This window comes from Pygoscelis adeliae, unplaced genomic scaffold (assembly GCF_000699105.1).
Source record: "Pygoscelis adeliae isolate BGI_AS28 unplaced genomic scaffold, ASM69910v1 Scaffold390, whole genome shotgun sequence".
NCBI classification, from domain to species: domain Eukaryota; kingdom Metazoa; phylum Chordata; class Aves; order Sphenisciformes; family Spheniscidae; genus Pygoscelis; species Pygoscelis adeliae.
This window is the reverse complement of record NW_008823921.1, coordinates 506,016-520,866: the sequence shown is the minus strand read 5'-3', so window position 1 is coordinate 520,866 and position 14,851 is coordinate 506,016. Positions and strand designations below refer to the sequence as shown.

Here is a 14,851-nt window from a genome sequence, read left to right as displayed (position 1 = left end):
TGCATTCAGAATGTCTTTAATCATGTAACACTAAAACTTCTTTACAGTGTCATGGCAATCTACACTTCACCATCTGCTTGATTTTTGTCTGCCCCCATTTCTCAAATACAGAATAAAAATGACATTTTAAAACAGAACACATGGCTGTTTCTACAAGACTTCAGTGCTTCAAGAGAGTATTTTTTGCCTGTTAAGTCTTGTATAAACTTCTTAGATCACCAGAATTCTTTCTTTCCATAAGAATTTTAAAAGATAAAGCTCTCTCCTCCCTACCCTCAGACCTTCGTTACATTACTAGGTGTGCCTTCTGGTTTAGGATGGCAGCCTTCCTTCCAGGCTCAGTATGCACCCGAGAAATGGAAAGTTGGGGGGCGGGGAAGATATAATGAGTTATTTTAGGAGTATCTGAGTGTATTAAAGTTGAGAGGTTAGCTAGAAAGATTATATTTGGGGCAGAAGGATGCATCAAGCATCCATCAGGGCTTTGGAAGATACTCTGCACTACATTACACACGGAGGGATTTCATTATGGACCATCAAAGAAACTGTTGCTACGAAAGACAGAAGAGACGATCTTTCCAGTGGAATTAATAGTGCCTTCGCTATCCGAGCTGGACTCCGAATCACTGCTTCCCGAGTAGGCGCCCAGGCCAGGCAGGATCCCAATGCACACGGCTGCTGAGGGACAGTGGACCGTGGAGCCTCCCACTGAGCTGCTCCCCAGGGGAACACAGGATGGTTTTTCTGAAAGAGAGGTACCTCAGTCAAAAAGGAGAATGCAGGAAAGGGCTTTTAATCAGCCCAGGAACTGCCACGTGTCATTCACCTGCTACTGCCACATCAGCGGTGGATGATTGCAGGGTGTAATTAAAGCATAAGGCAGCTTTATGCTGCAATAAAGCTATTCTGACAGGAAGGACTTGCTACCTCAGGGGATTTTTTTTTTTTTTTCCTCATCACTAGTTTAAGCCCAGCTCTATGCTGGCATTACAGATTTTTATTCTTAAGTTGTCAGTTTGATGCTTGTCAAATACCAAACCCACTAAATAAGAATAAATAGCTCTGCTTTGTGTAATTGGATATTTTTTTGTGATATAACAACATAGTTGGGGAGAAGTTTTATTCCATCGCTCTGCTAGTCAACGTCTCCCATCTTCCATGGCTAATTATTTCCAGTGTTCTGAAAGTTTACTGAACAGAAGGAGATTCAGGAAGCGCCTTGGGTTGTCACTGCACAACTGCAGCTCACCCTATTTGTGTCAGAGTATCTTGACAGCAAGTCAGCTGCAGCCTTGACAGCTAAGACTGAAATGCAACTTAATCTTCTTCTAGTTCCCCATAATTTTCTGAAACAAACTGGTTTCAGGATGGACAAGATCACTTCGTAGCATGAAAAGCTAATAGTGGAGGTATACAAATACATCAAATGCTGCTGTGAAGAGGAAGGGGATGATCTGTTCTCCATGTCTCCTGTCGACAGGACAAGCACTAGGCTCGAAATGCAGCTAAGGAGACTCCTCTTAGTTACCACGTAAAACACTTTAAGGGTAAAATCAGTTAAGCATTAGAATAAACTGCCTAAGAAGGGTGCACAGTCTCTATCTGTGGAGATTTAAGAGCAGCTTAGACAAACATCTGCCAGGAATGGTTTAGGCAGGGGATAGATAGATTGGTGACCTGTAGAGGTCCCTTCCAGCCGTATTTTCTATGAAGGCTGTCAGCGCCTATAGTTACCATTTCTACTGCTTTAAGAGAGAACACGCCAACCGCAGTCTGTGCTGTCTTGCATAATGAAGGAGCAGAAAAGCAAATCCTCTATCAGATTTAACACCAAGTCAGCTGCTGTTCAGGTGAGAGACAGCCAGCTTCCCACATGCAGTAATCAGGACATACCTTGATTCTTTTCATCATGATCAGCATCTAGTTTCAACCTCTTCACACTGTTACCACCATCTGAACTGTGGAAAAAAATAAGAAAGTGTCTTGTTCCTCATAAGCAACCACTTAATTACTGCGACGTTAAAGTCACATCTTTGCCCCAAATGCTACAGCGAATGCCAGCAGGGTCCCTCGATGATCATCACCACTTCTAGCTGCTGTTAACTGGGGCTTTAACCTGGGAAACAGAAACACGCCTCTGGGAGTCCAAGTCAGACCTCTTACACCGTAACCCTGAGCTGCCTATTCAGCTGGAGAAATGCCTACCTGAGCTTCAGCCACCCCACACTTGATGGTGCAATGTCGGTGTCTTTCCCCTTCCGGGGTTTCCTTCCCCTCCTTCAAGCACCTAGAGAGCCCGTTCTAAAACATCTAGAAATCTCGCACCCAGTTAAGAAGCCCAGTAGGTTTTGCAGCACTTCACACACAGCTGCAGTGTCTGACCTAAAACAGAAAGGGGTCCTTTTTGGGTCCAAAGTGGTGTTGGGGGAAAGGCGCGCTACTTGGACTTCTGACTCTTCAGAACTTCTATAGCTCTTCCTTGTCACTGCTCAGGTTCTTTTGCCCCCTCTTGCATGTTCCTAGTCCTAAGCCATCCACAGCAACAAATGCTTCCCAGCTTCAGCTGTGATGAACTGAAGTGATGAAGTATGAGCATTTTTATGCATTAACTCTTTTCTGTCCCTGTCAGAACATGCAGTACAGATGAAAGGTTATTCTGTGCGGGGAGGTTTTAATAGTAATACATCCTTTACAGGAAACAACAAAGCTCAGAGAGGAGATGTTGAACTCATGCTACACTTGGTTTTGGCCAGTTTGCAACAGAAGATAAGACGGCAAAAATAGAAGACTGCAAAGCAAGTCTGCGATGGCACTGACATGTCAGTTAAGATGCTCTCTTCAAACAGATGCCATCTGCAGACTTTAGATCTGCCATTAACCACATGCCAGCTCCTTCTCTACATCCTACTGGGTTAAGTACTAGCAGTTACAAGAAAAAAAAAACCATTGTTGGCTGCTTGTTATCAGTTCAGGGTTTTTCTTCTCTCCTCCCAAAAAACCTAAACAACTACTCAACCCCGCACACCTGAGGTGGTAGAAGTGCTTACTTTGATTTCCAGACATGCAATTACTGCTGTACTGGGAGCTAAACATCACCCTACAAGACAAGCTTCTAAAATAATCTCTCATTCCCTGGGACAGGTTCAAAAACCCTGACTGAATTTCTAGATGTCAGTAATCATCTTAAGTATTAGACGACTCATCTGTGGGAAGTAAGTCTGGTCCCACATGCCTAGTTTCTCCATAACCTGTAGCACACCAGCAGCTGCGTTTGCAGGCCAAGATCAAAACAGCAAACAGATCACAAACCCAGCTGCCATCTCCCTGGGATGGAAAGGGTGCTGATGTATCAGTGCAAATCAGCAAGGAACAAGGGAAGTTTGCCTGATGCCCTCAGGATCAAATTGGTACGCAAAGCTGTTCTCTTGTAACCTATGTCTCCCCCATGCTGCCCCCAGTAGCAATTAAAACAATCCATTTTAGACACAGATAAAATCGGCTGATAAATTATACAAACCTGAATGAAATTACATGAGTGAGGTGACACCGATATCTACAAATAGAGATGTAAAATAGATTCCCTCTAGATCCCCAAGCAGGATTGCCCAAGCCTGGCAGTCTAGAATGAAGAGTCTACCCACTTGCTTTACACATGCTTATCTATTTGAATTATTTCATGTTTTTCCCACAGTTTTTGAGAGCCTATAGAAGCAAGGCTGGTCTTTTCTTATACCTCCCCCCTTTTTTCTTTAGGACTAAAGTTCACACCTCACTCTCTGGAAGCAGTTTTGGCCTGCCTCCCTTTACACTGCTAACTGGGTTCCGTTCCTCATGAATTTATAGAGGTGTGAAACTAACCTTCTGTGTTTCACAGCTCCTGCCAACAGCTTTGCCTGAGAGAATTTGTTCTTGTTTTCCACTGACTTCATGGGCAATTTCTTCTCAGTTTCCTTCTTTGGGTCCATACTGACTCCCACTTTAGTGAGAGTGCTGTGAATTAAGGGTTAAGGATCAACTGGGAAGGAATGGAGAGAACAGACACTTCCTCTCCGATATATTTAGCCAGCTCTGCTGACAGCAGCGACCAAAGTTCATTCACATATTCTATCAAAATAAACTTATTTGTAATGACATTTAGCTGGCACCTTCGGCCAAGACAGAGGAGACTTCACCCTCTGGGTTCGGAGCTCTCTCGGCTATCAATACCAGCTCTCCCTGTAAAGATGGCCAGGCAGCAGACTAGGAGCTGCTTTTCTGAAGTCAGAAAGGCGCAACACACGACACATTCAGCACCCATAAACATACTCACCGTCCTGCCTTTTCCTGAAGGTCTTAGAACAGGAAAAAGGTCAGACTGGACAAAAAAGAAAAAAAAAAAAAAAAAAGGCAATACGCTATTTCCCTCTTCTATGGGGATCAAGACATTCGTAATTCAAATTTGCTGCTTCCACCCTTAATCCTTACCAAAAAAGCTAAGTAGCAGTACGTGGGCTTACTTCCCACGTACTTCCCTCCTCAAACCCTCCTTTTGCTGAGCCCAGCAGACTTCAGCCTACCAGAGCAAACCAGTTCAATTTTCTGGTTTGGTATTTATCACTCTAACTTTTCAGCTCACCTCTTTGTAAGGGCCATAAGGCCCCACTGCCGGTTTGAAAACCAACCCCGAGAGGAAGGAGACAGATCTGATTAAGGGCACACGTGGTCCAACGTTCACCCAAAAAGACTGCGACTGCACAGAAAAACTAAGTAGCTTAAAACAGTGTTAGCAAGGTGGGATGCAGCTGAAACTTATAATGAGGTGGAGAAGCTTAAGCAGGTTCTCAGACGGGATAAGAAGGAGCTTGGTCTGTTATTAAGGCACGCTCACTCTGCACACACGCTGAACGGGTCTCCTTCTGTGGCAGGATCTAGTCCTGTCCCTGACAACAGACTTAGTGTCCAGCTGTATCTGATGAAGCGAGGTCCGTCAAAGATCCTGCTTGTTAATGAGGTGCCAGTGGAGTCACAAAAGCTTCTGCAAAACTTTTAAACTGCACATAGCAAAGGCAAATCAACCTAATTTAAAAGGGTATTTGTTTATAACCCTAAATCTAGCTTTCTACCAGTTTCTTCTCTGACTACGATTCCGCTGATCAGGTGACATAACCACAAGCTGGAGCTTCACAGGTGCCCCAGTTATTGCAGATAAATATTGGATAGTGAATTTCGTATTGATGGACCATATATTTGAAGTCATAGGGGTTTTTTTTCCCCACTGAACATCTGAAAATCAAAACCTCTTACACCTTCCTTTGAAGTGACACACTCCAAGCCTCCAATCGCTTTACAATTAGGAGTGTTCAGATGCCATTCCTTACATGATTTTCCTAAGGATACAGCAGTAACCCAGACTGCTCCCTACCTCAACTGAAAGTCTTCTCAGTCAAAACCAGACTGTTCAATTGTAGTTATGTTTTACGATGGCACAGGAGTGCCATCCTGTGGCTATCACAAGCAATCTGAAAGCTTGGTGTGTCGAACAGTTTGATGCTGCAACCCACGATTCCACACACTGCAGTGTTCAACTTCCACATTTAGGTTCGTTACCTTGTTATATTCTAATACCAGCCTACAAAAGCCTGGCTGAGGAACCCAAAGACTTTTCTTTTAAAAGGTACCAAATTACAGGCTTTTCACTTCCATCCAGGACGCCATTCTCCTAACACTCCTCAACTACCAGAGACACAGCACATTTTTAACACAGATTTTACGTACTGCTGCCATTAGCAAATGTAACATTATACCTAGCCAAGAAGTGTCCCCTCTCAGGAAGACTGCATTAGAAATAATCCTCTCAATCTTAAATATCAACTGCATTAAAAAAAGCTGTCCTACAGTAAAGCCTGCTTCTTGGAGGGGGACGTTTCCTACATTTACATAGGATTTAAGACAAGAGGATGTTGTTCTCGAACGCTTCTTGAACTGGCTTAAAAAATACCTGTAAATCTTTAAACACTGTCAGTCCAGTGGGGTCTGGATAGGGTAAGGAGCAAAAAACCCCAGTTGTTCATGTAGGAGGAAGTAAAATTCCTATGCATCCATGCATATGAATTTCTTATGCTCGAGAGCGCGTTAAAATATTCCAAGGCGTGTTTAACCTTAAGGTATATGATTTCATGACTGTTCAACCTAAAAAATGAAGAAAAAAAGAAAGAAAAAAAGCTCTGTACTTGAATATTGATGGAGGTTTTACCATGAAATTAATGCCTCTGGGTAGCTTAAATTGGATGTTTTACCAGGACAAAGATCAAATAATCAAACCCACTGAGTTGACATTCCTCTTATTAGTTTGGAAGAGCACTTGAACAGTACCTATAGATCCAGCGCATTTGTTTTTTGTCACTGTAGCGATAAACCGTTAGGAACAACCTGCAGATGCAAAAACACCTTTTGCATTTTAAAAGAATACCACCAAAAATTTCCAACACAGATGAGTCATTTTGCAAGTTGCACTGAGGTTGCTTGAAATATTATGGTTCAATAAAAAAAAAATAAAGGAAACAGAATAGGCAAAACTTCTCAGTTTCTCGTGAGATGAGGTGACTATAAAACATTCTTCCTTCCTCCACCCCATCAGCAATAAGTTTTACAGTTTAATTTACAGCAAGACTTCAGATAGAGAGCCAGACGATATTACTAAGACTGCAAAGACTGAGGTTAGACGGCCTGTACATCTTGAACAGGCCCTGCTCAGTAAATTCAGGGATCAGTGTGTAATGTGGCTAATTCAAGACAACATAAGATTCCCTCTGGGCCGGTATGGTTCACCCCAGACATATGTGACCTAACTAGAACTGTCAGCTGCTTCCACAACACACTCTTATACTGCAAATCCCTGCATCAGCCAGACCCGCAAGCAACCATCACCGAAACTAAATATATCCCATGAACATCCCATTAGTAGATCCAACAAATCAAGAAAATATTCCAAATCCATCAACCAACTACAGCCTATTTCTGAAGAAAAAAAAAATGCATCAGTATTGCTTTTTCATAAAGGCATTACTGAGATAACTTAGATGCTCTTCACAGAGCACACGCTCCGAGTTGTAAAACATTAACTAATACAAGGTATTGCAGGTCTTTGTAGCATTGGCACTATTCAGCTTTTTTTGCTGACTGTTTTGGGTCACCTCCTTGTGTCCACAAACTCTTTCATTTATACTAAAGCATCCTTGAGAACTTGTGCTTTGTTCAGTGATGACTTAAAAGCAATGGTTTTCATTAGGAGGCAAAGAAACCATCAGGTTCTGCACAGGTTCAGTAAACCTCAAAAAAACAACATTTAGCTTAGCACAGAAATCCTGAAATCATTCCAACCTCCCTTGACTGGCACTGATTAGAGACAAAAAGCACCCTATATTATTTTCTAGCACATCTTCATGAAAATTTGGCATTTAACAGCAAAGCCAAACTGTCCTGCTCTTAGTACTGCTTAAAAGTCTGTATTACCCAAAGGAGCTGAGTCTCCATGGGCACTGACTTCCCAGAAGAAAGTCAGCGCATCTGCACAGATGTATTTAATTTCTCATCCTGCAGTTATCAGCAAGGGAGAAAGTAGCTAATACTTCAAGAATAACAACAGAGAGAGCAATTCAAACATTATTTCAAACAAGTATGTTAAAAACAGCCAATAGGCAGTTAAAAAAAAACAAACAAGAACATTTACTTTTCAGTAAGAAAACAAGAGCAAAAGATTAGAAGCAATACGCTGTTTTGCCTTTATGTTCTCTTTCTCTATGGTACCATAGCTATGGTATTATAGCTAGGGTATTTTATGCCCTCAATAACAGGGGAAAAAAAAAAAAACGAAACCCCAAACAGTGGGGAGGGGGAGAAGGAAAAAAAAGTACCAAAGACATGTGGGGGTTGGGGGGGGGGATATCAAACATTACAGTGGGAGATCCAAGCTACAATGAAAACATTAAACTTTAAAAGTCTATCATTGTACATCTTCTGTAAAGCAGTTTTATAGAAAGAATGTCAACGACAAAATAAAACTACAGCCCAGCCTCTTATCCTCCTCTATATAACCACCAGCCATTTTAATGCAAAGGATATTCTGTATTCGTTTAGTTCTTTCAGCTCTTCTTCTCTTCGTTGCTTTTCTAGTAGCTCTTGCTGCCGAGAAACCTCGTCAAGGAAATGCGTCTCATCTTCATCTAAGCCTCTCACCATATTTTCTGAATAAAGAAAAAGAATGCATATTGATAAGCTAAAAGCACTTAGGGAGCAGCCATTTATTTTGCGTTACTTCCCATTCTCTTAGAACATTTTCCGAGGATTTCAAACTGCCCCATAAATGTAGGTAAGAGTCCACATCTCGCATATGACATTTCTAATACTGCCGAGGTAGAACAATTTGCACAAAGTCACTGGGAACGCAGGGAGTAGCGTCCTGGGTGACTGAGTGAATTGGGTACTCCAGCAGTCACGCTGTCGTGCCAAGTAAAGGGTACAAAGCAAACCCCACAAGCTATCTGCTGGATTCTGTAATTAAGGAGTAAAAATACTTCCCGGTTAATGATACGGGATGCTAACAAGCCAAAACTCTTACACAGTCAAGCACACAAACTACAACAAACTAACACAGTTTGAACACAACGCTATTACTACAGACAAAAGCAAGACACAGTTCATAGGAAGCCATGAAATGCTTTTGGACTTGCTGACATAATGAAGGAAAATTGACCAAGTTTTCACACAAGCAGCCTTTCTGCAGTTCTGAAACGCCATTTGGAACAGGTTACACAAAGCAAGGAATAACCACATTAAGCAGTGATATATTTGTTGTTTTGGTTTCAGACACCGAGTTTAAGCCTGTCTCCTCAGAATCTGTGCTTAAACCAACCAATAACTGGAAAAAAACACATTACTTCTCCCCATAAATCTTGCCTCAAAATAGGAAGTACATTTTCTTAAAGCAAACAATCAGTAACTTAATGCAGATTAACATCTGTTTAAAAAAAAGTAGAAGCAAGACAATTCCTAACTTCCAAATAAAAATAAATCCTTTCTAAACACGCTACCCTACTTTAAGGAAAGCACACACTAGTGTGGTAGGAAGGTCTTTTATTTTCTGTTCTGCAAATGTTCAACATCTCTCAGTCAAATGATTTCGTTAGAAAGGTAATAAAAAATATTTTTTAGAAAGACCAAGTCTTGCTCTTTGTAGTCATCCTGAGAAATCCAAATATCACCTTTAGTCTTCATTAGAGCTTAATTCCGTAAGAGGATTTTTAGGCTTTTACATGAGGTCGATGTATTTTTTTAAATCTTCACCCACATAGTCAAGTTTAATGGCAAGCTAAGAAATCCATTTACACTGATAATTGGCAAGCGTCTGTCTCTGACAGAAAAGCTCCAGAAATCAATTATTATTTGAGGTTACTTTTTAAAGGCTGATCCCTACTCTTTCCAACTCTAAGAATGCAGAGCTCATTCGCAAATCTTTAAACAGTAACTTGTAGCATTCACCACTACTGCTGAGGGCCCCTTCAAACAGACAGCAGAAGTCGTGAAACTCTGGACATTTTTTGAAGCGAGTGACATGAATTAATTTCATTCTCTGCCTGCCTGATCTGCAAACTAAGAGAAGCAGCCATAGAGATCCTTATGGCTGATATTATTGAGATTCCCTACTAAATAGTCTGCAGTAGGTTTTGTTCTCCTGGTTAGCAGGTATCTGTTATTCTGCAAGGGTTGCCTCAAAAGCAGCGGTTGGGTTACTTCTCAGTTACACCCTCTCAGGGATGCCTCTCATTCCAGTACTTGGGTTTACAGGTTTCCTGCCTGAACCAAAGGGAAGACGTTGCAGATCTAATATAACTTGTCGAGGGAAACAATTAATTTCGGCAGTTATTAGAAGCCTTTCCCATCTAGGCTGATAGCAGTCAGTCTTCTGGTGGCTACTTGGACAAGAATTGCTTAGTCACACCTCCAAAGATGACTTGGATTGAAAGTTTACTGAAGTAAACTTTTTTCAGAAAGAAAATTTTTAAAGTTGCATTTTAGAGAATACTAGTACTATTTTTCATTTTAAATGCTGTAACATTCCACTAAAATTATTTTACTTTGAAAAGGAAGACATCCTTGCAGTGCTGAATAACCTAGCAGAAAGAACAGCTAGTCTGTGTGCCGGTTTTTATCTACACAAAAGGTTTAGAGCAATTAAGTTTGTGTGTTTACGCAAACACAATTCTGCAGCATTAAGGTGTTTCTCCTCCCAAGTCCCATCATCAGTTCTGACTGATCAGAATGACAGTGCACTAAACTCGTTTTCTACTCCAAAATTCCCACGGATAGAAAGAATACTTATGAACGTTTTAAGGCAAATTCAAGCATATTAGGGGACAAATCTTGTCACAAGTGGCCAAACTGGGCCGAACTCTGATGAGGTAAACTAGTGGTCCACAGTGCACCCATCACCGATCTTTAGTTAGTCATTTCCTCCCACTTACCTCCTCCCAAAGAAATTGGGCTACGGGAACGATTCTAAAAGCATGTACTACAGAACAGGAAAGGCAATCATGGGAGTCAGTAATGCACTCGACAGCGTCCGCAGGGGCAGGGAGCGTTATCTAACGGAACTCAAAGATTGTGCCACAGTTAAAGGTGAAACAGTTCTGCTGCGTCGCAAATACAAGAGAAATTCTAGATGGAACCCAGTTAGGCAAACTGGAGCTTAAAGAACACAACAGTTTGAGGGTAAGGCTTCCAGCTAAAGAACCAAAATCGATCAGAACGCACCTTAAAATGGAGTCCCACAGTATCATCCTCACTTCTCTTTAGATAGAGCCAATAGCTCCCTTTTTCCCCAAATGGTTGACTAATAATTTTCTAGTTCTCATTATCATCTTTGCACTCAGCAGCCCATATACAGGTGATACAATGCAAAGGATTTTTCTATAAAACCAGAAATTCAAACATCAGTAGAAATTAGGTTTCCATTTCATTAGAAGAGTTAAATATCTACTTCTTTAATCAACTCCTGTATGTTTACTTCTTCCAAATAGTAATCTTGAGCCTCAAATCACTTTTGCATCAACTAATCACAGCTTGGAACTCTAACGGCTGCTGGAAGAAGATTTCTTTTTATTGATTCAAATAGGACGGTCTTGTGTTAAAGCATGAGTTCAAGAGTCACAAAACCACGCTACATTTCCACTTTTCCATGGATTGGTATCAGGGCTTTTTTTGATATAATGTGCAAAATAAGCCTAGTATTCCACGCTTTACAGGCATGCAGCTTCATAACTGCAAGCAACTTTTGAGTTTCGCGTGTGTGCAGTGCTGCCTCGGTGCCCAGAACAATATTTGATCTGCAGGAACATCCACCATCCTTGAAAAATACAAGATTTCAATAATACTTTTCTGAAGCCTCTGTTTATCTCTTAGAGAGGCAGACAAGACACACAGATACGTCCCTTAGTCAGATGTTGTATACAGCCGTTGCACACAATAGATGCAGTTTGCTGGGTTTCAGTTCAAAATAGTAACTGCTGGTGCTTACTGAATTTAAATTGCTCCTCAAACTCCTGCTGCTTCTTTTCTCTCTGTTCCTGAAGTCTTTCATACAACGAACGTGGGTCATATGCCTCCTCTGGGCATTCTGAAAGGAAGAAATAAATCAGAAAGTGAGACCATATGTTAGAAATACTAAATCACCAACAGTTCTTAGTTTCTTTATGTAAAAAACTTTTGAACTTGTAGAATACAAGCTATTACCTTTTATTTCTGTTTTCCACAAAAGTGAAATATTCTCGGATCTCTTTCCTGTAATTATTAAAATCTAGCCCATACCTTCTGGATCCTCAGGTTTTCGGACCTTTTCCCATTCCTCTTGCCTTCTCTTCCGTCGCTCCTCTAGCTCCGATTCAGACACAAACCTCTTGTTAATCACAAGGTCAGCAGTACCGTCTCCCCCATCCATTGTGGAACAGCCCGTCCTAAAAACACAGTATGAAAGACACCAGGGGCCTGATTGCACTTGTCAGTGCATAAGACATTACTACACATCCTGAAAAACAGACCCGCTGCACTTATAACAACTTCAGTTCTCTAAAGACCACATAGTAAGTACTGATTGAGATACCTACTCACCGCACAACTGCTAAGACTAACAGCACCACCTATTACTCCTTCTTTACTCTTCTTCATAATTATGTCTTCCCTGTTAGGTGTCTGCCTCAGGCTACTTTTCTAAAAGTCACATTTTGGACGTGAGGAAAAATTTCTTTACTGAAAGAGTGGTTAAACATCAGAACAGGCTGCCCAGGGAAGTGGTTGAGTCACCATCCCTGGAGGTATTTAAAAGACGGGTAGATGAGGTGCTTAGGGACATGGATTAGTGGGCATGGTGGTGTTGGGTTGACGGTTGGACTTGATGATCTTAGAGGTCTTTTCCAACCTTAATGACTCTATGATTTTAATGGAATTTCGCCCAGCCCACCTTGGATTCACCTTGCTGAAAGAAATATAAAAATTAAATTAAAATAAATTTTAAAAAACCCCACACCTACACTCACATCCCTTTATTTCAGTTCTTACACTTCTCTGCTCTGGAGAAAGGATCCGACACTTTGCCCTCACTTTACCTAATTTCTTTTTGCCCATCCTGTGAAAACTCGCGAAAGCTTGCCTGTTTTCAATGATTTGAACACGTATATTTATAAGTGCTTAACAGTGAGATTTCAGAAATTAGCAACTAATCTCTTTAACCTTCAAAAGCATTCTGAACCTCTTTGCAGCTCTGGGGAGAGCTAGGCTTGGCCAGATGATGCGGGGCGGCTGTCTGTCAGGGTTACCCAGAGTTCAAGAGGCGAGTGAAAGAGGGAATTCCCTTGGGCTTAAATGGGGCTGGGGTTAGAAAACAGGAGCAGCACTTCTGACCAAGTGAGCACAGCCCCTTCTCACACAGGACACCCGCCCTCTGCTTCAAGAGGTCCTAACACTGAGCGCTGGCCAGGTACCCATGTCAAAACTAGGGGTAGGGTGGAGATGCTCCGAGGAGTCATCCTAAGAAGGAAACTCACGGTCTTGACACCTGTAAGCCCAGGATGAAACAAACTGCTTGTGCCTGTCTTAAGTGGCCCCTTTCAAGATCTGTTCTGCCAGCTCCGCGCTACAGAATGAAGCATTAATGCCTGTTTTTGTGTCTCACATCGAGCCTGTATAGGCAAGTAGAACGTAAACACAAGATAAACGCAGCTGTTCATTTAAAGTCATGCTAACTTCACACGTTTTTCTAGTTTCTTCTTATTTCCTTGGTATAACTTCATCACGTACCCCAAGGACTACAGACGATTTCCCCCCGCACTGTCAAACATTATTCATTTAGGATCTCACCCTGCCTGCATTTCAGCACTGGAAGAGAGCACTTGCCCTTCCAGGGAGGGAAGGATGCAGTAACCCAAATAATGGAAGGAGCCACTTTATCATCCTCCCTCCCTACCACAAGGAACCACTCCTGCAGGAAGCAGACTCCTGAAATTCTTACAAAACCCGATGCTTTTGTGGGGTATTGTTTGTAATACCAATGCCAAATTGAGGTCTCGGGAGAAATCCAGGTGAGAGCACCGGACAAATATTTGTGACAGCAGGATGCATTCTCAAGGTGGGAGTTATCAGAAGACGACAAGACAAACGGATTCTCTTAAGAACTGGGGAAAGCAAGGACAGACCAAGGGCTGGTGATTTTCTTTTTTTTTTTTTACTTTTCTTTCTTTCTTTGGTTTCTTTTTTAATATCTAACAAAAATCCGCCCTAAGACAAGCCCACTTTCCAGAAAGCATGGAACACCTGCTCTTTGAGTGTCATTTCTGAAAGTGGTTCATGCTGGAAACCTATAGAGAAGATGAAAACTGAATCTCCCTCCTGAATACAGGTCCTAATCACAAGGCCAGCTTTCCTACCCAAGTGCTGTATAAACAAGATAACCTGGTTCTCCACTTGCGTCATCTCAACCCGTCCATTTAGAGAGGAAACGAAAGGTTCCAATACAATGGTGAGAGAAAGTCATAGAAACAAACCGAAAGAGAGGGATTCAGCACGGGCACGGTGTCACGGGGGGACTAAAGCCTTCAGCAGCAAACCACCTGCCTTCTGGTTCTGCCAGTTCCCTTAGACAATACACTTTAAGATACCCAAAGTGGATGAAGGTTTAATTATGACTTGACATACAGCTACGGTATTTTCACTACAATCCTGGGAAGCGGCATCTGATGAAACGCATTTCAGCAAATAACAACTTTACTGACAACCACATCCCGGGGCACAAAGATGGGGGGGGAAGTAAAAATCAAGCAGCATTGCATTTAAGTACACTTGCACTTATGAAGTTTGCTAATCTTGTTGTATTCTTTGCCCTCCCCCATCTCAAACACAAGCAAAATCTTCCAGACCAGAGAAAACACGCGTGGTACGGAACTGTCCCCTGTTCCCCTACGTTCTTGCCTGGGGACTGTATTCTAGCGAGCGATACGCTGCCATTGTAACCGATGGAAGTACAGTACGCCACGGCTGTAAACCGCACCTTTCGGTACTACCAGCTGGTAACATTCCCAGGATCAAAAAAATGAAACTTCACTGCCCTTGCCGTCACCTAGGCTGGAACAGACCCAGAGCAGAGACAACGGCTCGAGTACCCGTGTACGTCCCAATACACTCGGACCTCCGTCAAAGGACGGGCCCCTCTACCCACCACCGCGGGAAGCTCGGGCAGCACTCCCCGCACCGCATCAAATAAAGCGCTGCGCGCCGAGGCCGGAGCGCCCCGACAGCCGGAGGTGAAGAGCCGCTCCCCACCAAGGCG

At 42.3% G+C, this 14,851-nt stretch overlaps 2 protein-coding genes across 2 annotated transcripts in view; one reads left to right on the top strand and one right to left on the bottom strand.

Annotated features, from left to right (window-relative positions):
* Positions 1–11,982, bottom strand: FAM192A (family with sequence similarity 192, member A). Its single transcript, XM_009319828.1, has 6 exons — positions 11,842–11,982; positions 11,552–11,650; positions 8,101–8,222; positions 3,859–3,992; positions 1,894–1,958; positions 1–744 (listed from the first exon to the last, which is right to left on the bottom strand). The coding sequence occupies exons 1-6, from the start codon at positions 11,969–11,971 to the stop codon at positions 527–529; spliced, it is 768 nt and encodes a 255-aa protein (XP_009318103.1). The 5' UTR covers positions 11,972–11,982; the 3' UTR covers positions 1–526.
* RSPRY1 (ring finger and SPRY domain containing 1) overlaps positions 8,401–14,851 on the top strand; it is a 45,283-nt gene continuing 38,832 nt past the window's right edge. The window contains exon 1 of the mRNA XM_009319839.1: positions 8,401–8,410. The gene's annotated coding sequence lies outside the window, so the exon portion shown is untranslated. The remainder of the gene's footprint in view (positions 8,411–14,851) is intronic.

What these genes read in the sequence shown, in the direction of transcription:
- FAM192A (XM_009319828.1), bottom strand. Translation starts at nt 11,971, where the DNA reads ATGGATGGGGGAGACGGTACTGCTGACCTTGTGATTAACAAGAGGTTT. An exon ending in AAGAACTAAACGAATACAGA is followed by an intron (nt 3,993 to 8,100) that starts ATATCCTTTGCA and finishes CCCTTAATTCAC; the next exon opens with AGCACTCTCACTAAAGTGGG. An exon ending in TCATGATGAAAAGAATCAAG is followed by an intron (nt 745 to 1,893) that starts GTATGTCCTGAT and finishes CCTCTCTTTCAG; the next exon opens with AAAAACCATCCTGTGTTCCC.